At 39.0% G+C, this 23397-nt stretch overlaps 1 protein-coding gene across 1 annotated transcript in view; it reads left to right on the forward strand.

Moving 5' to 3' along the window:
- Positions 1-3558: 3558 nt before the first annotated feature.
- SLC30A8 (solute carrier family 30 member 8) overlaps positions 3559-23397 on the forward strand; it is a 33697-nt gene continuing 13858 nt past the window's right edge. The window contains exons 1-3 of the mRNA XM_006210943.4: positions 3559-3693; positions 12545-12744; positions 20881-21027. Of these exons, the coding sequence (XP_006211005.1) occupies positions 3623-3693; positions 12545-12744; positions 20881-21027 (418 nt within the window). The 5' untranslated portion in view covers positions 3559-3622. The remainder of the gene's footprint in view (positions 3694-12544; positions 12745-20880; positions 21028-23397) is intronic.

Raw genomic sequence — 23397 nt, forward strand, 5'->3', positions numbered from 1 at the left:
TAACTCTTAGCCTCTTCTAAGGCTGCGGTCAATTTCTCAGGGACAGCCAAGGTATTTTACTTAGACACAGCCAAGTACATAGCAACTGACATCTACATAAAATTGGTGACATGGCAGATACCATGCTGAGAATTTAATACACATTATCTCATTTACTCTTCACAAGAACTCGATAAGATGGATCCTATTAATGTCCCCATTTTACAGATGAGAAATTGAAAACCATAGAGGTCAGGTAACTTGTTCAAGGTCACACATGAAAGAAAGTGATCAAACTAGAAAGTGAAACTAAGTCTGTCCAATTTGAAATCCCATACATTAAACCACTCCACCCCACTGCCTCTACACACAAACGAGAAAGATACAAACAGGATGAAAACCCACATTTGTGATTTGAAAACAAGCACATTTGCATTTGTCTTTTTAAAGGATCGTTACACACAAACAATGATAACATGAAGTATTCCTGAAATATGAGTTTAAATTTTGGGAACACAAATCGTGAGAACTCAGTACTTTAGTGCGTAGGGATGATCACAATGGTTTTACATAAATGCACACATCCCTTCTGCAAGTGAAACAGCAAACCATGTGTAGGATACCTGTGTGAATTATTTTTGCACATACATTAGTTACTGCTTGTAAAATCCTATTAAGAAATTGTTGCCAACAACAGCTACCTGTGGGGAGCAGAACCAGACCTTTGGTTTGTCAGTTACTTTTTCCTGGCTGACAGAATATTTATTCCCAGAGGAAACTGTTATAAATTGCATTTTGCCCCTTCAGTTGCTACAAGCTTGTGATGGAGAGTGGGAGGAGAGGACAACCTGTAATTCAGGATGGTTTGGAAGCCGGTTGCCTAGGAAACTGGGATGAGCAACAAAATGCCCACTAAAATCGACTGTCAACAATATAGTGGATTTTCTTTTGTGATCTGTGTTGCTTTCCAAAGACATATTTTGTGACTCATGTGGAGTCTGATTTGGGCCATTAGCCCTTGGTGAGCAGAATATGCCAAAGTGGGCCAAAGGTTAGTCGGGGCAGATGGGAAATTTTTCATAAATTGTGTGCTGATAGAATATTGAGGGAAGGGGAATGACGGTGCAGTTAAAAAGGGGTTTATAAGCTAATGTTGTCAATGGATGAATATTTTACATAACATAACGTGCATGCAATTCTTGATCATAAATTTATCTACATCTAAATTTGCAGCAGCAAAACTTCCTTTTTAATATAGAAGTTTTATTTGTTGTAAGCTACCGTTCCCTGCTCTTTTGCTACGAATACCAGAAACTTTGATTTATAGTAAAGTTATCTTCAAAGGTAGCACTCAGAAATTCACAAACCTTTGATGAAAATAGTACCTAATTTCCTAATACTTTTAAAGTATGCACATTCAATTTTTTATTTTTAAATGTATCACACATGTACATATATACATTTTATAAATATATATGTGTGTGCATATATATTTAAGTAGAACCATATGAAATTACTGATTTTAGGCCAATTTTATATACTTCAATTTATAAACAGGAGAGATCATAGAATATATTTTTTTCTTGGCCTTTTTTGCTTGGGTCCTCATCCCCTCTTTTCCCATCTTCCCCTTCCCCTGTCTCCATCAGTCCTACCCTACCTTTCTCACACATCTTCACCTCACAGATAATTCACATCAACAACCTAGTATGCACGTTCATACTCAGAGAATCATAAATAGGTATAAATGTGTCTGTGCTATATGCACAGTGACATCTATATGCACAGTGACAAAGCTTGTGGTGTGGGTTCTCAAACTTCCAGATTGTTTTCCCCTGTTGAAATATTCTCTTTCCTGCATCTGAATAACACTTCTCTTCTTTGCACTTATGATTTCAGCATGGCTGTAAGCAGTTTCTTCACTTTTTGACACACATTCACTTGACTTCTATTTGTCTCACATGTGCTAGAAACTACTCACAAATGATTCAAGCTGGCAAGTATGGTCACACATCACATGATAGATTAGTAATTCTTTTCTGGTTTTCTACTTTTGCCTCCACAGAATAACCTATCATTTTGTAAAGTTAAGAGTAAAGATGTAAGAGAAGGAAATACTTCAACACTAAACCCAGAATTTCTCCTGCAAGGAAAAATGGCCTTCCAGAGCTATTTCTCCAGTTTCCATCTATCAGAGCAATGTTAACAATCAGAGAGGCAATGGAGCCAATATGAAAAGAACTAAGAATTTACGTTATAGATGAGAGTGCTTGAAATCTTAAAATAAACAAGAGGTACAGCTTCACAGCAGATATGATAGGAGACGAGACATGCTCATTCTCAGCCAAGGGTGACTTCTCCCTTCACTGCCTACTTCAGTTGCCATTGACCCCCACTCTCCTTCCAGTAGACAATATTTATTTTATTAGGTCATCGTGGGAGATCTCTGCTCAGCAGCGTGGGCAAATTCCCAAGATGCTGGGCCACTGGGATACTCCAGGACCACACTCCTGAGTTTTCTCATTAGAAGAGAGAAGGAAATGAGGACGCAGCAGCGGAGGGTCTATGCCCTCTTCTTCACCCGGCACTTGCCCTCCCTGCGTGCATCTGTATAGGTCTGGGATGCTCTTTGGCCCCCAAGTAAGTGCCTGCAGTGTAACCGGGCAATGTTGTCCTTGGGCTACCGTCCTTTCTCTTATACAGAAAGGAAAGTCCTTTGTAATGAAATAAAATGTCAGTCTATAAGAGTGTGGGGGTTGATGGTCTTTCGGGATCAACTCTGAAGACTCTGTTTCTAAGAGTTGTGATTGGTTTACCTGGTAGGGATTCCTGGGGCCAGTCTTCTATCCTCAGCAGAGGGTACCCTGGCCAGGAAGAACACAGATCATACCAGTTCTTGTGTGAACGAGGGCTGTTATTTATTTAGAAGCTGAGATTGCCCTTCTCCTGCCTGTCAAAAAGGGTTTCAAAGCTGCCGCACCAGGAGCTGTTTCAGATTACAGACTTCAGTAACTAATGACCCATGTCCTCTCTTCGGCAGTGAAATCCCCAAATGGTCCTAGGAGAAGAGAAGTAAATCTTGACAGCTGCTTAGAGGTCATTTTAGAACTAAATCCCAGGAGAAAGGCTTTTAGGCTGAGAGACCTCCCCACCCCCTGCCGGAAAAAAAAAAAAAAACAGGAAAGGAAAAGAAGAGAGAAAAAATAATAGTGGACAGAAAGGTAGCTGTTTGCAGCTCAGCCAGGTGTGCTCTGAAGAACAGACGCCTACATCAGCAATTAGCAGGTAACCCTTGAGCTCCTCTACCTCTCAGAAAGCGCAGTGGAATCAGAGAGCATGAGACACACACACACACACACACACACACACACACACTTCACATGATCCTATGTGCAAGTCTCCCTAGGAAAGGAGTTTCTGTGGGTGAGAGAACAAGGCCAGGAGACAGTCCACGGAGGCTATCAGTTTAGCACATCTACCATGAACACTGATGTGGGAGGCTTGTTGTTGTAATCCCGGAAGCCTTGTTATTTTTTCTTTGGAAACTGTGTGAAGAATCGTAAGGCTGCTTTGCGTCCAAAACTGGACAGGGAGTTAGAGAGCAGCAGCCGCAGCCACCACCACCACAACAGCAAGAGCCCTTATGGAGTTTCTCGAAAGAACTTATCTTGTGAATGACAAAGCCACCAAGATGTACGCCTTCACACTAGACAGGTAACAGACGTCTGTTTCTGCTTCGCAAGTTTCTGTGTCTTGATTATGCAATAAGCCCCTAGATCCTACTGCTTCAGAAACTTCTGCTGTTCCAACTAGGGGGCATTTTGTAAAATTTTATAAACTGTTGACTGACTTGTATAATTCATGTCCTGAAAAATGCAATCCTCTGTTTAGTTGATTTGATTCCTTAAATATCCTGAGTCCGTGAAGGACACATTTTAGTAAAATATCTTTCACCTGTAGATTTTCTTTTAAAATACTGACATATATAATTTAATGTGCTTACTTTTCTTTTCCTCAATTATTCCCACTTTTAAGATGGACAGTAAATTAAATTATATTTAGAAAGAATTAAGGCTTTTCAACTATGTGGCAGATTTGCGATTACATGGATCTTAAGTCAACTGCTATTTTCTTAATTATATATCACCATTAGCAAACATACACACCTGTAATAAATATAGCTGAGTTTTATGTTCTACATAGCCCTAGTTCTTCTTACTATCTCCCACAGTGCCCTGTGCATATTCACTCATTTCCCCCTTATTTAGCCATTATTGATTGAACATGCCTGGATATATAACGGAGATGGAAACATTCCTAGTCCCGGATCTCTGTCCTCTTGAAACTCTGAATGTGATGTGGAATGCATAAAAGAAACAGGCAATCGCAAAACAGCATGTGTGTTATTCTGGGGTCATACAATAAGAAGGTTCCCTCAAAGGACCCTAGGTCTTAGCTGGACTTTGGGGGTCAGAGAAAGCTTTCAGAAGTGATAGGCTGAGAACTGAAAAATTAAAAAGGAGTTAGAGTAAGGTTAGGGAAACCCTTCATAGGAAGTAGGGCTAGGGAAAGTTTTCCTGACTAAGTAAGTTCCTGGTAAAAAAAAGAAACATTTAGGAGTAAGATTTTGGTGCACTTGGGGAATTCAATCAGAGTGGCATGCAAAGAAAAACAAACAGTATGCATAGATTAAATGAATGAAAATCTGAAATAAATTCATGTTAGGAGAAGAATAAGAGAATATTTACCCATTAATAATATGTATAATGTTTTTGTTTCCTGAAACCAAATCAATATTCCAAAGAGTGGTGACATTGTGTTTGATAGCATCAAATGTCTGAGTGACTGCAAAGAGACTTTTCCTTAGGATATTTGTAACTTTGCTTAAAAATATATATGACAAAGAGTCTAGCACATCTATTATCTCATGTTGTAAGAATTGTTTTTCTTAGAAAATAATATGAGATGTGATTTACTGAGATCATAAAAAGCAAAGCCTCATGTCAGGTCAGGCAGAAAATTTGAACCACAGACTGATAACACTATGGACACTATTAATAGAGCATCTCTACATTATTAAAATAATCGTATTTCTCTTCTCATTAAAATAGACCATTAGCACCCTGTTATGCAAACAAAGACAGCTGTTTATGGTCACAGGGTCTTATTCATGTCATAAATGGGTATGGTTTTCAGGACATGGTGATGATAAAAACTGTAGAACTCATTTTTATTTTCTTTTCTAAATAAGAACAATTGAACCTTGATGAAATTATTTATCTTGATTCCTCATTTTACCAGTTAGGAAACTGAATTCCAGAGAGAATGAATGTCATTCATAAAGTTGGATGTCTAATTACAGCAGTGTTGGGATGTAGACCTATGCCCTCTGTTCCTGAATTTTGTTCTCTCAACCCCCAGCCACCACCTCTCCTGCAAACACGCTTTCACCAAGTGGCCTTCTGGGTCCCTAATCTATTGTCCTGAGGTCATACGTACCTTGATTCCCTCACTAATTCACCTCTTTTCCTCACCTCTCCCAATCTCCTTTCTCATGTATTTTGCTCTGTCTCTTTCATAGAAAACATCATCCTCTTGCTGGCATATACATAGAGCATGACAGGAATTGTTGAACATTGTCTTTAGAGATATTTTTCCACAAGAAGTAGTTATATTGGGCCCTGTGGGTGCTATGGACACTACTGTTTTCATGTATCTCTTCCCCTCAATTTCCATATCCATTTGCTACTATGAGCCCTAACCTTTGGGGCTCCACATAAACCTGACCTTTGTAGAAAGCTTTGTAGAAAGCTGACCTGCACACTCAGCAGGGTTTTCTTGGTGCTGGGAATAAGCTTCTCTTTTTCCCCAAGTCATATGTCAGAGCAGGGCAGGGAATGTGACAGCAGGGCCAGATGGCAGAAACAGATGACTGGAATCTTTTCAATGTGAAGTCTCAAAGTGTGTGAGTGTGTGAGTGTGTGTGTGTGTGTGAGTGTGTGTGTGTGTGTGTGTGTGTGTGTAGAATGGCAGGACTTCTGGAATGGTGGTGTGAGGAGCTCAGTCGACTTCCTTCCCTAGTGAAACAACCATTTTACTGATAAAAATTATATTTAAAAAAAAACTCTTAACAGTTTAGTCCCTGGAAATTGTCTTAAGGGCATACAGCAGATTTAGAACTGTTTATTCAAGAAAATCTACCAAATCTCAGTAAGAAATGAGAGTCTGTGGCATTTGAGCCACTTGCTCCACTAACCTCCTTCTCCTCCAAGCTTGTTGTGATGGATGTTCTACTCTGGGAAGATGTGGCCAAAAAACAGGACTCACTCTCCCCTCAGCTCCCAACTGAGGGCTACCGTTTACCCCTAGAGAAAAGGCTGTTGAAATCTCTCATTGCCGCAGCTCCACACTGTAGAACCTTTATCCAATGAAGACATGGTCCCCCTTTTCACCCAATCCCTAGTCATAGTCTAGGAGCAGTTAGGTCCTGAACATCCCTGCCCTAGCTCACACATAGTGTGAGGTTCTTCAGCACCCACTTACAGAGCAGAGGGATCATTCCAGGATAAGTGGGTCACTGTTCCTTCTTTCAGTTTTGGTGCAGTGATGCAGAGGTTCTACACACGGGAGAAGCAGGCTGTAAGAACAGAGAGTATCTCTCCATTAGAGGACTGATGATATATCAGTGAAAAGTTTATTTGGAGCAGAATATGGGGTATTTCAAGCATAAAGGCACTGTGAAAAACAATGAAGATTTTGCTGTTAAGCAATCAAGAGTAGACTAGTTGCTTCATCAGAGCAACAATCTAAAAGGTAGACCAGCTAGAAGTTTAACAGAGACAGCCAGGGAAAGACAGAGGTAAAAAGAGCCCTCCTGGAGTTGGCATAAGCCAAAAGATTAGCCTCAAATACTACCTCTGTAAAGAAGGCTCTTATAGATGGAATGTTTTTGTTATCCCACAATTCATATGCTAAAGCTCTAATTCCCATGTGACTGTATCAGTGACATGGCCTTTAAAGAGGTGATCAAGATTAAATGCTGTAATTAGGGTGGAGCTCTGATATGATAGAACTGATACCTTTATTAAAGAGAGAAGAGATGTGTAACAAGAGGACAGCCATCTACAAGCCAGGAAGAGAGAGCTCACCGGAAACCAAAATTTTCAGCCCTTAATCATGAATTTCTAGCTTTCAGAACTATGGAAAAATACATTTCTGTTGTTAAAGCTACGCAGTCTATAGTATCATAGAAGCTTAAGCAGACTAATACAGAGTTCAACTTTAACTGGGTCGAATTGTAGAGTAATTTATGCCTCAGGGTACTGCTGAAAATATTAGCGTATTCAACAAGTGATTGAGGACAACAGCTGGGTGTGATACCAATACAGGCAGAGCAGCCAGAAGCTTAAGAGTGATACCATGGAAAGAGACAGTCAAAGCAAACATGATTAAAATGATCACCATCCCTGGGCAAGGGGGTCGGGGGCAAGTAAGGATGACTATGCACATGCCCGAGGCTGCACTCTGAGGAATGACAACAGAGGCTGCAGAAGCAGGGAAAGTCAAAGGAAATACTCCATTGAACTACACAAGCCAATTCACTAAACAAATAAAAGCAAACAAGTAAGGAGCAACAACAACAAAATAAGCCCATTGGGGATCAGCATCCAGAACTGCTACAATATATTATCTAAAACATACAGTTTCCAGCAAAATATGACAAGACATGCAAAGAAACAGGAAAGAATAATCAACAAGCAGTTAAAAGAGCAAGTAATAGGAAACTGTCTTGAGAGGGCTCAGATGTTGGACTTAGCATTCAAAGATTTTAAAGCAGCTATAATAAATAGGTTCAAAGAATTAAAGAAAATCATGTTGAAAGAATTAAAGATAGGCACAATGACAATGTCTCATCAAAGAGAGAGTATTAGTAAAAATAGAAAGCATTTTAAAAAAACCAAATTCTGAAGTTGAAAAGCACAATAAGTGAAACAAAGGGACTCTGCAGTAGATATGAGCTGGCAGAAGGAAGGATCAATGAATATGAAGATAGATCCATGGATATCATGCAACATAAACAACAGAAGGAAAAAGGAACGGATGAAAAATAACAGAGCCTCAGAGAAATGTGGTACATAATTAGATGTCCTCACATACATATAATGGAAGTACCAGAAAGACAGGAAGGGGAGAAGGAGCAGAAAAATATTCAAAGGAACAATGGCTGAAAATTTCCAAAATTTGGTGAAACTATTAACTTATACATCCATGATAGTCAACAAACTCTAACAAGAATCAAGGCAAACAGATCTACACTCTTGACAGATCATGGTCAAAATATTAAAAGCAAAACACACAGAGAAAATCTTGAAAGCTGTAAGAGAAAAAAAAATATCCATGATGAACAAGAGTTTCTCAGTAAGATTAAGAGCTGACTTCTATCAGAAACAAGGGAGGCTGGAAGGCAACGGGATAACATACTCAAGGTGCTGAAGGAAGAAACCAATCGACCTTGCCAACCAACTTTTACCCAGCAGAACTATTTTTCTAAAATGAAGGTGAAATAAAGAAATTCCCTAATAGTCAAAAACTGAGAGAACTTTTTGCTAGCAGACTCACCTTACAAGTAATAGTAAAGGAAAATTTTCAGGCGTAAAACAAATGACACCAGACATTAACTTGAATCAACACACAAAAACCAAATAGCACCAGTAAAGGTAACTATGTAGGTAATTATAAAAGACAGCATGTTTACCCTTCTCTTTTCTTTAGCTGATTTAAAGATAAATTGTATACAGTAAAATCCATAATCTTAGATGAAATGGAAAATTCACAGATATCAACTTCCAAACTAACTCAAGAGAAAATATTGAAAATCTGAGCAGACCTACAATAAGAGATTTAATTAAAAAATAAAAAACTTCACACAAAGAAAATCCCAAGCCAAATTGTCTCACTAATGATTTCTACCAAATATGTAAACTAGAATTAATATCAGTTCTTCCAGAACATAAAAGAAAAGTGAGTATTCTTCAACTCAGTCTATGAGATCAATGTTTCACAGATAGGAAAACAACAGAAATGAAAACATACTTCCACAAAACCTTGTATATAAATTTTCAAACAGCATGATTCATAATAGCTGAGAAATGTAAGTAACCTAAATGTCCATCAAATGTTGTATATTCATACAATGGAGCAGTATTTGGAAATAAAAATCAGACATAGAAACAAAGGGTTTTGACTTCTACCACCAAACAAAACTAAGATGCAAACTAAAAATAAAATAAATTCTTCTCCAAGATTACAAAATAAAGCTCCATTTTCTAATTCTTATTTTAAGAGATGAACTCAAAGTTCTAGGCTACTGACATCAAATTTTCTAATATTTCCCTATTTTTCTTCTCTGTTTCTCCCTCCCTTTTTTTCCTCGCTGATAGTACAGTAAGTTTCTTTGCTCTGGCCTATTGTTCCTGCTTTTCAAAGCCCTGACCGTGTTTGAATGCATGGGAATCTGGTGATTTATTCTTTGACAGTAAATCACATTTCATGTTTGAAGCATTCTAGCATTTGTTTTTCAGAACCTTCTTTTTAAAATTCGTCCCAGAATTTGCATCACTTTTCAGATCAAGAGCCTGTATTGCATCTAGAGACACTTAGACCACTTTGCTCTTATGAGATGACAAGGAATATATTTCAACTTCGGTTTTTAACTTCTTTTTGAATCACAGACCCTTTGGGGAGCCCAGTGAAGATGGGGGACTCCTGCCTCTTCCCCTAAAACTCACCTATGAACACACTGCATCCAACTTCAGTCCTGCTTTTTGGATTTCTGGCTTAGTGCTTCAAGGAAAAATCTCGGCTCAGAGAGTGCTTCAAGGAATAGTCTTGGCTCAGAGTGTATCCATGTTGGTTACTCTTAGGTCTAGGACACGGTAGCAGAATTTAAGAATAAAAATTGGCCAGGTTTCTTGCACTTTTCCTCTTGTGGCATTGTCTATAGGCTGTGCCCCTGGTGGGATTCCTGCCTTGGTCTGCCTTCTAAACTGCTCCAGGGTAAGTTCTCTCTACTAGTTGCTTACTACTTGGTTTTCTCTGCCCATGAGATTCATGAAAAATAGAAAACAGAGTAAAGCTTCATGTGACCACAGTAAACCACTGGTTATATGAACAACGCCAGAACACTTGGAGACCCTGTCCTTCTCGGCACAAGAAGAAAGGAAACCACCATCCTTTCTTATCAGATCTCCAGCTCCTCTGAGTCGATGGTCATTGGTGACCAACACCACTGCATTATATGGTTGTTTATTATCAGGGTATATATCACATGACAAAGGTGAAAATTTATAGGTATAATTTTACCCAATGTGCTTCTTGCCAAATGGTTCTTATTCTAATATGAAGATTATTTGGAACTGCTCAAAATCCTGAGTGCTCTTAACATCATTGGTAAAAACAATCTGAGGCCAATTTAGCAATAGACATAAAAATCCTTAAAAATATAGATAATCCTTAACCAAGTAATTTCTCTTTCAGGATTACATTCTAAGTAAATAAGATACTGAGCAAAGATTAAGGATATGAATCACAGTGGTGTTTATATAAGCAAATACCTAGAAAAAAGTCAATTGTTCAATAACAGAAAATACTGAATATCTATACTAAATGTGTGACATATCTATACTAAATATAATGCTCCCTATATGTTAAAATAATGATGTAGAATATTTAATAAATTGAGGAAATGCTAACAAAACATACAGCTAAAAATTAGATTCCAAAGCTGGGTCTTTGGTAGAATCCTATAGTGACACTGTCATTTCATCCACAATCCATTCCACCCATCCCCACTGAGTTGCAGCCATGTGATGTGGGTAGCACTTAACCCACTCTCAGCTCCAGGATCAATGTGGTGGGGTTTAGCCCATCTCTGACTGTAACAAGGTCTATGCCAATTCACCCATCCACATTCCCCTGGCTAGAGAGGTTGGCCAAATCAGCATGTAACTCAGGACTCTTGTTTACCACTTGGGAGAATGACCACTCTCTCTCTTCTTGTACAGAAAAAACCAAATACATAGCTCTGATTTTCATCCCACTGCACAAGGACAACCAGCATAAGGCTGCAGAGCTGTTGAGAACTGCAGGGCAATGGCCTTGGAGCTTCGATAAACCAGGCTGAAGCTGATACCTCAAGATATTTTCACTTGCAGAACCATCAATTCCCATTTTTTAATTTATTCAGCACGAGCTTTGTTTCCTGTACTTGCAATCAAAAACATCCTAATTAATATGGACTCTAAGTTTAAAAAGTAGGTTTATATGTTACAAAGCTAAACAAGCCATCAGTGACAGTTGTCTCTCAGAGTTCTCTCTGCTTTGTGCTTCTCTGTAATTTCCGATTTTCTATAATGAATATATGTCATTTTATTCAGGAAAAAAAACCAATATTATGATAGTTAGCGTTGTAATAATAATCATCATTTAAGCCAAATCTATCAGTTCTTTTTCTAGATGGTGATTAAGACAAATGATGTAACTCTTCAAGTGGAGGCTAATTTGTTTCCTTTTTGTATCTTTTAAAGCCATGAATGCAAAATTGCTAATTCTAAGAATCATATTACTGTCTTCTAACACGTTTATTTAAAAATACAAATCTGAGTAGTTCACTATTATTGCATCAGTAAAAATTGGTTTTTGGTATACTGACGTTTAGGTAGGGACGCAACGTGGCCATAGCGGAAAAACACTAGGCCTGGAATCCCAGCTCTGCCATCTCCTGGCTATTTGACCTCAGGCAATTACTTCACCTCTCTGAACCTTAAATACTTCAGGTAGGAAACCATGGGGTTGGACTAAATATTATCTACAATCCTTCCATCTGTGAAATTCTTTATTTCTATAAATGGCTCTAACAATGTTTTATATTTGAACAGAACTGACATCCACTGCCTGCTTTTGGAAGTATAAGTAGGTTTAACTCTCATTACAACTCTGATAGATTGGTTGAGATTTCCGCAAAGCTGTGTTAAGAAGGTTTCTCAGGGTCCATGTGGACTCAGCAGGGAAAAAGTGCTAAGATCTATTAGCAGTGTTGCTGTGGAGAAGAAAGGGAGAGTGATGGCATCCAGTAGTGAGTATCTGAAGCACCAGGCTGGCTCATACACACATTACTCATTGATAATAACAACCTCATTACTGCCCCCATTTTAACTTGTAGCACAGTGTCCAGAATCTTTTCAAAGTGAAGTAACGGGGAAGGAAATGCACCAAAGTGTATCTGCCAACTTTCTCCTTTTCCTTTGCCATCTCTTAATCACTGGTTGTACGGACTGAATAAGAGCTTGATTGAGTAGGAGCAAAATTTTTTAGTAGTTGAGAATTCAGAAGGAAACGTCTTGCTTGCTCCTTATACTTAATACTTCTTGTAGAAGGAGCTGGGTCTGGTAGGGTCCTAGCTAGTCAGCAAATGCCCTCCTCGCAGTTCTGAGAATGGAAAGGGCTGTCAGTGGGACGCTGGTTTGCAACCGCGTTCACGTCTTGCTTCTGTCAAACTCATCCACAGCGTGGAACTCCAGCAGAAACCCTTGAATAAAGATCAACATCCTGGAGAGAAGCCAGAGGAGCGGGAATCAGGAGCTATCCATCACTGCCACAGCAACTCCAAGGCCACGGGGAACAGGGCGAAGGAGCAAGTCCAAGCCAAGTGGAAACTCTGTGCTGCTTCAGGAATATGCTTCTTTTTCATGATTGCAGAGGTTGTGGGTGAGTATTTCTCAACACTTCTCTGATTAAACAAGCAAACCAACAAAACCTTGCATTGTTATGGGAGGGTTACCTAACTTCTTTTTAAAAAACGATTGAGTATTTTCTGTATATATATAGGAACAATATGCTCATTGTAGATAAGTTGGAAAATAGAAGGAAACAAAATAAAATTTGTCATAATTCCTCCATTTGAGTGATAATCTCCGATAACACTATGAAGTATTTTTGTACAATATATTTTCTATTCATAGCTCACAAGGTTTGTTTTTTTTTTTTTAACATAATTGAGAGCATACTGAACGCTTTTGGCCAGGCCATCAAATACTCTTTAAAAAGAGTTTTATGCCTGAACAATATTCTATAATACGCTCCACTGTGATTTACATAACCATCTTTCTATTGTTAGAAATTTAGAGTTTTTCCTGCTTATGGGCAATGCTGCAATGAAAAATCTTGAATAAAACTCTGCCTGCTTTTCTGGTTAATCTCTTCAAAGAGATTCTTATAAGTGGAAATAATTGGTTAAAGGACATGAATATTTTTATTCCTTCTTTATGCACATGCCAAACTGCTATCCAGAAAGCTTGAAAATTCCTATGTCTGCCAGCTTCACAAAGAGGGTGATTCTCTCTCCAAACTTATTTTCATCTTTTAAAAATCTTTGTTAATGTAAAGATGAATATGCTTTACTTTCATACACATTCCTTTAATTGTTACTGTTAGAATACTACTTGCATGCTTATTAGAGATCTGTATTTCTGTTAACATGTTTCCTATTTGCCTTTTAATATTTATTGCTCACTTGTTTTTTTAAACAATTTGTAATTCTCTATATTGATCACTGGGAGCTCTTTATATAGTTAGGATATTAAACTTTTGTTAAATTTGTATATAAATACTATTCTAGTTTATTGTTTATTTTAAAATTTTTGTTCAATTTTTGGTTTGACTTAGAGAAGTTTCAAACTTTATATAGGTAATTCTATCAAACATTTCATTTTGAGTTGATTTCTTTTACTACTCTTTTACTATTTAATGCTTAGTAAGCCTTCTCTGTCTACTGAGAAGATAATTATCATTTTGTTGTTGTTCAGTTCTTTACAATTAATTTCAAGTCAATGTTAAATTATATATGCTCTAAGAATTGAAAATTCTCCTTCAAAATAGCTAACAAGATTTCAACATCATTTATGGAATAATTAATTATTTCCTCCATTGATTTTTCTCCATGTTAGTTTTATCATTTATCAAGTTTTTATAAATAATAGGGTTAGATTCTAAAGTGTTTTTATTGATCTGTGTTGCTGGTCTCTGTCAGTAGTAATACGTTTAATTAATGTATATTTACATGTTATAATATCTATTGTTCTCTCCTCATTATGCTTAGCTTAACAGAAAAAAAGGTAAAGGCTGTTCCTTCCTGTTTATTATTCTAATTAAACGTGAGAATCATTTTGCTCAGTTTCCTCCAAAATCTAATTATGATTTTATTGGTATGTAAATTAATTTAGAAACACAAATCTCCTTAAAATACTCAGTTTTCCCTTCCAGGAATATAGTATGTTTCTCCATTTATCCAAATACTGTACATCTGTCAACAAGGTTTTGTGCTTTTAGGTTGTTTGTTTTAATACAGGGACAATCCATTTCTTGCTAGAGTTACTTATAGTTACGTCATGTGTTTATCTTATTCTTTCCAGAGGTGAGTGGGGTCTTTCTTTTCTCATGTCTTGTTTTCTAGATGGTTACTTTTTGTATTTTGGAAAGTTTCCATTTTGTATATTCATTTGGTACTCAACATTGTATGTGAACTATTGTCATTGCAAGTGCAGCTCAGTTAATTTTCCTTGCTCCTCTCTCATCCCTCCTATGCCAGGAGATAACTCTCTTATACCAAAAATTTACATTTCTTATTGCTTTCAATAGTTATATCTCATATTTTTCATATTTTTATCATCTTAAATAAGATGCTAAATCAAATCATATGTTCAATTATTTAGCTGTCCTGAGGGGTTAAATATATTTATTATGCTAATGAAGTATTCTCCTTGTTCTAGTTTTTTAGTGGTTAACAAATAATCAAGGATGACTGTTGATTTTTATCAAAAACCTTTTAAATTCATTCTATTTTAAACTTTTTGACCCATCGTTGATATGTATATTAAGAGATTATGATGCATTTCTGACGTTATGATGACAACAGCTAATATTTATTTAATGCTTATTATGTACCGGAAACTGTGATGAGTGGTTTCCATGTATCACTTTACTACATTCTGATGAAATTCCTGAGAGGTAGGTCTCATTATGAATTGCACTTTATAGACCAGAAACCTGAGGCATAAAAAGTAAAGCGCTCTGCTTCAGTTACATCCCTGTAAGTGGGCAGGCGGTCTGATTTCCAGAGCTGGTCTTAGGTTCTCACTGTGGTGCCTCCCAGCTTGGCTGTGTTTGGCCAGTCTTTCAATGCATTGCTTAATTTGAGTCACTAATATTTTTGTTAGGATTTTTATAACTTTTTCGATCACTGAAATTTAACTAGAGTTTTCTGTTTTGGAGTGATTTTTCTAGGTTTTTGAATCAGAGTTATGTATATTAAAATGAAATGTTTAGTTTTTGCAATTTCCTTTTTCTTAAAAAAACTAAAATAGTTCATTACACATTGTAATTATTCTTCTTTTTAAGAACTCCTTGGTAAATTGTCTGGCTTCAGAGACATTCTTGGATATAATCTTTTGATATTTTTTAGCTTTTTCATTCATGGACATACTCAAAATTTCTACCTTTTGAGTAAATTTTGGTTATTTATAAATTTCCAAAGTCATTCATCTCACTGAAATTGTCAAATTTATTATCATACAATGGAACGTGATAGTCTCAGACAGGTAGTCTCCTCTTATTTATTCTGGCTCCTTTCTCATTTTAATATTGTTTATATATTTTTGCATGAACTTGATTTAACTTGGTAGATACTTATTTATTTTATTCATATATTATATTATATATTTTCTGGAATATAGTATTATTTAAATTTTTCTTGTTTCTAATTCATAATTTTGGCTTTAAGAAATGTTTTTACTTCCTCTAACTTTCTTTTGTTAGAGCTGTAGTGATAACACATACTTCAATATCTTCAATTACATCTTTATTTAATATATTTGTATCCTTTCTTTTTACTACAGATAAAACTATGTACAGCTATGAATTTAATCTGAAGGACTTGTTACGCAGTGTTATCTTAGTTGTAATTGATTTTAACCAAAAAAATAAAAAAGAACATTGTGAGCTCCTGGGCATATAGCACCACTCTTGCCACTATTACTTGCTATACTCTGTTACCAATATTTTGGTTTCATTTTCTTTTTATTACCCCAAAAGAGTGACAGATTAAGAATAATCTGAGATTGAAGGAGAATCTGCTAAGCTATACTTTTGCACTGTAATAGCAAGCAATCAAAATTAATTGGTTTATTCCAGCTATGGAGTCTTTAAATACATATATAAACTGACTTTAAGAGTCAGAAGAAAGTGATATTGTCAGGAAAGGAATTAAACAGAGCTACAGAAAATCATTTGGAAATGGAGCTGTATTGATATTGAGCTATCTCCCTAAAACATTGCTGTCATCATGTTCATTGTGTCTTCAGAATTCCTCAGCAGTTCACCTTTGCCTAGCTCAGTGCTTCACAACCTCTTCCCCATCGTAGCCAGCATAGGAAATTTTACTGGGCGCAGGGGTAAGCTGACAAGTATGCTGGTAGCAGAAAGAGGCTGGTCCAGGGACCTTCTCTGTGCTAGGCCCCACTTGGCTGCCCCAAGTGAAAAGAGATCAATATATTGGAAAGCTCTGCTGTCCTGGACAAAATGAAAAATTCTTACTTTGGCTTTCAAGTTATTCCACCATCTGGCTGCCAAAGCAACTATCAATCTTTTTCCTTTACTACTTCCCTACTTGACTCAAATTCTGTTTCAACTGTTTATTCCATTCAATGCAAAATAATCATTGCACCTTATGGCCTCTGTCGCTTTTGCTTATGCCTTTTGATTTATATGCAAACACCCTCCCATTCCCCATACTCATCAAAGCCCTGACCATCATTCAAGACCCCAACCCATAGCTCAAGTCCTCCCTAAAGCCATTTTTGACCATGCAGGCAATTATTATTCTCAGATCACTTTGGGGAATCTGAGAGGTCCTCCTGCAGGACATGGGATTTGGGCAAAGCCTTGAAGGATGAGTAGGAATTGAGAGGTTGCTAAGAGGGAGATGAGAAGGGCCTTTCAGATGGAGGGGCTTAAATGTGGTCCAGGAGGTAGTGAAAATCAGCCTTGCCTGGAAAGTATTTGAGTGGCTAGGTCTGCAACAGGACAGGAAATCTGAAAGTAATTCAAGTAATTCTGATGTGTAGCCACATCTGGGTGCCACTGTTTGGAGTTTATGTGGGTCGCAGTTCTGATCCTCCTGGCCCACATGCCTTATGGTCATTAGCATGGCCTGGTGTGAGATGCCAAACTGGATTACCAGCCTGGATCTTTATATAGGGAGGCTGGGGGAAAAATACTCCCTCTTTTCTTTAAAATACTATGCTGCAATGATTTAAACCCAGAGCTTCCAGAGGCCTTTCTTAAAGAGGAGGAGGAAGTCTGTCTTCAGAAGGAAAATTAATAGCAATAGTTGGAGACAGAGCAGAGCTCCAGCAACATCTTTTAAACCTTAGGATTACGCTGTACCTACCCAGATTTGCTCTGTTATTTGAGCCAATAAGTTATCATTTTCCTGCCATTTAAGCTAGTTTTTGCTGGGCATTTATGACTTACAGCTGAAAGAACCTAAGGCAGTGGTGTGGGGTAAAACACGGTTAGTGGAGAATAAAACTAGAATGGTGGCTGAGGGTTCTAGAAGGGCTGTGAGGCGTGGCTGGGGAATCCGGATTTATTCTGTAGGCCTTGGGGAGTAACTGACACATATAATAGAAAAGAACCAGGTCAGAGAGCTGTGTTTAGAGAGAGAATTCTCCACAGGGTGCAGAGCAGAGAGGAGGACGGAATTAGAGAAGGCTGTAAGCCTCAATGTGTGCCTACTGGGTTGGGACATTTTCTGATTGCTTGTGCAAATTCCTAATTGTAGAAAGGCCCTAGAGAGGAGCTACACTGCATATGTAAATATGCATCCCTCTCTAAGAGGACAGACATACGGACACTGAGAACTCACAAAATAAGCTCAAGTATGGCCATTTCTGGAAGAAAATGAGAGTGGTCAGTGGAAGACATCCTGAAGCAGGACTATTCAGAGCTAAGCAAGGATGGAGGAAGCACCAGGTTGCTATGTGGGAAAGCAGGGCTGGGGGCAGGCTGGGAAGATGCTAAGTATCTCAGAGTAAAACTAATTCTCTCTTGAGTCAGAGAAAGCTACAGCTGGGCAGTGGGATAACCACAAGCTGTACTATAAGGGTATGAATTTTGCCCTAAAGCCAGGGTTTCTCAGTGGCTTAGGCTACTTCTATTTTTTGAGGTTCCTGGTATTAAAAATGGACAAAGGTCAAAACATACCAATGCAAACTGTGGTGTTTTAAATGATTGTTGACAAACAACTCCATGAGTTTTTGACATGGCACGTTATAGGGTATAGAAATGTTATTCATGAAACAACTCTGGAATTTTTAAAAAGCAAATTAATAGCATACCCTGGGGTAGTCCAGTAATGGGACACAAGACACTGCTGGCAGAGGAACACCTACTTCTCTCAATCCTGGCAGCATGTGTCTGTTCTCCACAGAAAATGTCCCATGCACTTAATACCAGCTCTCCAAAGCTGAGGTGACCATGAGCCCCAGGTCCAAGGGGCCCCCTTCCTGCTGTCATCTTCACCCCACAGGCCCCGAGAAGAGTCTGTTTCCAGGACTTGTCCTTAGTGCCTCTCCTACCTTGCTGTAAGTGCATCCCTCTCCACGCTTTCCCAAGTAACGAGAACTGTGACTGTTACTGTCTTATTTCATGGCTTCATTCGCAGTTACCTTTGGCTGTTCCCAATGCCTTGCTCTCCAGCTTCTCCTCGCTCAGAACCATCCTCCCTATAGCTGGCAAAGATCTCTCCCTTAAATACAAATCAGAACATGTCACGACCTTGCCTTAGAGTCTTAAATAGATTCCTTTATCCTCTAGGATAATGTTCAAATCCTTTTGCATGATGTCTAACACCCTACACAAGGGTCCCCAAGCCACCTTTCCAGTCTCGTTTCCTATTATTTCTCCAAAACTCCACACCTCCTACTTTCCCCCAAAAGTGCCGTGTTCTTTCATTTCTCTCTGTTTTTGTTCCTGCTCTTATTTCTTCCTGAGAAATCCTCCTTCTCTAGCTAACTCTTACTCCTCTCTCGTGCTCCCAGCAAGAGTGGCTTTCTGATTCCCTGGCCCATTCTGCATGTCTTCCGTACGGGGAGTGCTAGACAATGAGATCACTGAACAGAGGGACTGCAGTTTGTTTAACTTTGTTTATCTTTGCATACCCATCCTTGCACGGTGCACAGTGAGGGCTCAATAAATCCCAGCTGGATGATGGGATTAATTGTCAATAATACCCCATGCTTTCAGAAGTAAATGCAAGTTCACTCACAAACTACCTCTTAAAACCATTTGCTCCGTAGGATTCAGCGTGATTGCCCACGGTTTTCTAGATTGTTCTCATAAGTAGATCGGACGGTTGCAAAACGGTTCTCAGCCCCCAGGTCTCCATATAGACATGCTTTTTCCAAAGCAAGCCCTTTCTCTTTCTCAGTCACCTCCTGACTCGGCTGAGCCTGGTGAAGGACCCTTATAGGACTTCGATTCCTTGACTCGAGCACAGTTTTAGCCCAGCCCACAGAATCCTCACCATCCTTCAGCGCGAAGATGGCAGCATGCTGCTTATCTGCATGGAGTCATTTCCTGGGCAAGAAATAATGCATTATTAACACAGCTTTATTCTCAGGCCCGAGTTTGGCAGATAGAGCAACATTAGAGGATAATTGGAAGGACAGCTGATTTGTTAGCAAAATGTTGCTTTTTGGCTAATGAATCATTTCGATTTTTGCACTGACAGCTCAGTAACAAGCTTGAAGACTGCTTTGCTTCAGACCATTAAACTTTGACAAATCAGTTATTAACTACAGCGAGCGCCAGTGATCTGCGGGCATTATTGCAATTATGGACCTTATATGTAATTCTTTTTAATCATTAGTTGAGACAAGGTGAGCCTGATGACGGGGGGCTGACGAGTGACACTCCCCATCGCTGTGCAGCACACAAGGCAATAAACAGCTCTGGGGAGGACGCATCAGTCAGCAGAGGCTCTCTGCTGGGAAGACGGAGTAAGAGCAGTAACTGTTACTGCTCCCAAACAGCAAGCCCTGCTCGAGAAGGAAAAGACAAGGTTGTCCTTTAACTTCTATTTTGGAGGTTGGAGGTCTTTTCTCAAAGGAGAAATAGACAGAAATAGAGGGAACACGGCAAATGGAGAGAAAAACACAGCAGGTCTCCCATGGCTCGGGTTCTCTTCCTATGCTTTATTGGATTGTCGCTGCATTCAAGAATCTCACTGGAAGGCGCCTGCCCTCCTTAGTGCTGCCCCCTATTCGTAACAGGATCTCAGACCCAGGTGGACAACATAAGTGGAGCAGAAGGAAGTGGTAAAGACTATGGTAAAATTACAAGTCAAATAAAAGTACATCAGTGGGCCAGACTGTGCCACCTGGTTTATGGGCAAATCCTGCGTCCTCAGCCTGGAGAGCCTTTCCATCCTGGCTTTTACCTCTCCAGCCTCATCTTTCTGTATTCCCCTTTTTGAATCCTTATGCCTCAGTCTAACTGGGATGTTCTTCAAATGTGCCCCCACACTTCCTAATCTCTGTCCCTTAGTTCTCCTTGGAAGAGCCTCTCTTGTGCAATTCATTTCTACGTGTTCAAATCCTACCCACTCTCTGTGTCTGTTTCTGTATTTGTCAACTTGGGGAAAAGAGGTGGGTTAAGTCAACGTTAAGACCCTTTCTCGTCTTCAGTTCTGTGAGTCTGTGGCATGTCCACCAACCCTGGTGAATACGCAAGTGAATCAAGTTGCACTCTGGGGCCTTAATCCCGTTACCACTCTGCACCCCCTAGGTGGGCGCATTGCTGGGAGTCTCGCTGTCCTCACAGACGCTGCCCATCTGTTAATTGACCTGACCGGTTTCCTGCTCAGTCTCTTCTCCTTGTGGCTGTCGTCGAAGCCCCCCTCCAAGCGGCTAACATTTGGATGGCACCGAGCAGGTACAGTACATCAACTGAGCATTAGCATGGTGTAGTGCTGCAGAGTCAAACCAAGGATAAAAATGGAAGAGACAAAACAAAGCCCTGTGTGAAAATCCCTTAGAGGCACATCTCTGATGCACAGAGTAAAATAGATGTGAATGTGGGAATGTGGGTTCTCAATGCTAATTCAGCTAACAGCAGATTAATGGCATTACCTCTACTCCAACGGGACAACAGGAACACACACAGCATTTTACCAATCATCCCAGCTCGAGAATCTCAGTATATGGTAACAGCCATGATATTATTCACGAAATTACTCTGCATCTGAGAGAGAGGGCAGGGTAAAGCTTCCGCCATTTTGCAAAGTAAGGCACAGAGAGCCCAAGAGAGTTGGAGAGATTGAAGAGCTTCTGATCAGGGAGGGGGGGAGTAGAATTTGGATCTCACTGCTCATGCAGCATTAGGCCATTCAGTGAATGGCTTGGCTGGATACCATGTTCAATCAGCCATCAACAACAAGAAAAGGAGGAGGAATGGGAAGAGGAGGGAATGAAAGTTGACTTTTCCTCTTTTCTTCGAGCTGGTTCTTTCACAGAGTGACTACTTACTCTTTGTAGGAAGGGCCCCAAGTATGATGAGGGTTTACTCTCTGGGAAATTTTTACTTTGGCTCATTTTTACGATCCACTCCTCATTCCAACACACACACCGCCAGTCCGCTTCTCCTCCTCTGTATTATTCCTCAAATCAGCTGGAGGAGCTTCTGGATGAATGTGCAAATCATGTGAACAAAGAGTTACAATTCCATGTTTTCATCCTGGTTGAGAAAAATCAATGTGAAGGAGGTCGGAGGGTAGAGCTCTGGCCAACATGCTAACACTCCAGCCTTCACCGAAAGGTGCTGCTCAACACAGACCATGGTTTGAAGACTGACAACTGAAGACTGTAGTTTTTCAAGCTTAGAATAACAGGAAATTCTAATTTCATACCAAACAATTTATCAAAGTGGGTGCTTTGAAATGCCTTTCCTTTACATTCAGAGAGAGAGAGACAGATGGCAGTCAACATCAATAAAAAGAGCTGGTGACAATGTGGTCTGAAGATGCTTTTCAGTCCCCAGAAAGGTGCTACACTTGGAAGACATATACCTCTGGCTGAGCACTTGTTATTTACCTGCACAAATTTTCACATGTACTTTACCCTTTCTGATACCACGGGTCAAAGCCATTTTGTAAACATAGAATGTAAAATACTATCTGAACATTCTTACCCTGGCCACGGAAGTCCGTGAGCATTGACAAACCAGAAGACCAGTGCTGTTCAACAGAACTCGCCGCTTCAAGGGAAATGCTGTAGAATGGATAGTGAAATGTGGCCAGTGCTACTGAAGAACTGGATTTTGACTGTTACTTACTTTAAACTTAAATAGCCACGTGTGATTGATGGCTACCGTACTAGGCAGCACCTCTACAGACATATAGGTAAAGATCAAAGAGCACATCCAACATGTACTTTCATGGATAACTATGTTTAGGAAGAAGCTAAGTATAAAAATGAGTTTATTTAAAGAGAATGTTAATACATGCACCCCAATATTCATAGCAGCATTATTTACAATAGCTGAGATATGGAAGCAATCTAAGTGTCCATCAACAGATGACTAGATAAAAATGTGATACACACACACACACACACACACACACACACACACACACACACACAGTGGAATACTACTCAGCCATGAAAAAGAACAAAATTTTGCCATTTGCAACATCAATGGACTTGAAGGGTATTAGGCTAAATGAAATAAGTCAGACAAAGACAAATGCTGTATGATATCACTTATATATGGAATCTAAAAAATATAACAAGCTAGTAAATATAACAAAATAGAAATAGACTCATAGAAGTAGAAAACAAACTAGTGAGTACCAGTGAGGAGAGGGAAGGGGGGAGGGGCAAAGTAGGGGCAAGGGATTAAGAGGTGCAAACTATCACATATAAAATAAATAGTCTACAAGGATATATTGTATAACACAGGGAACATAGCCAATATTTTATAATAACTACAAATGGAACATAACCTTTAAAAATTGTGAATCACTATCTTGTACACCCAAAACATGTAACATTATATATCAACCACCCCTCGTTAAAAAATAAGGAGAATGTTAAGTGGCTCATAAAATAGGTGGCATGTGGATATGGTAAAAATCATGAAGTCTAGGAAATAATATGTTATGTTGTTCTGCTTTAAAAGGGGGAGGGTCAAAATTGTGAATGGGCCGACCACTCGCTCACAGAATGTTTCTAGACCATTGTAGGCTTTTAGAACCCATCCACAACGTTGAGTAAAAGATCAAGGTGAGGTGTAAGAATTCCTAAG

The sequence above is a fragment of the Vicugna pacos genome, chromosome 25, assembly GCF_048564905.1.
Source record: "Vicugna pacos chromosome 25, VicPac4, whole genome shotgun sequence".
Taxonomy (NCBI): domain Eukaryota; kingdom Metazoa; phylum Chordata; class Mammalia; order Artiodactyla; family Camelidae; genus Vicugna; species Vicugna pacos.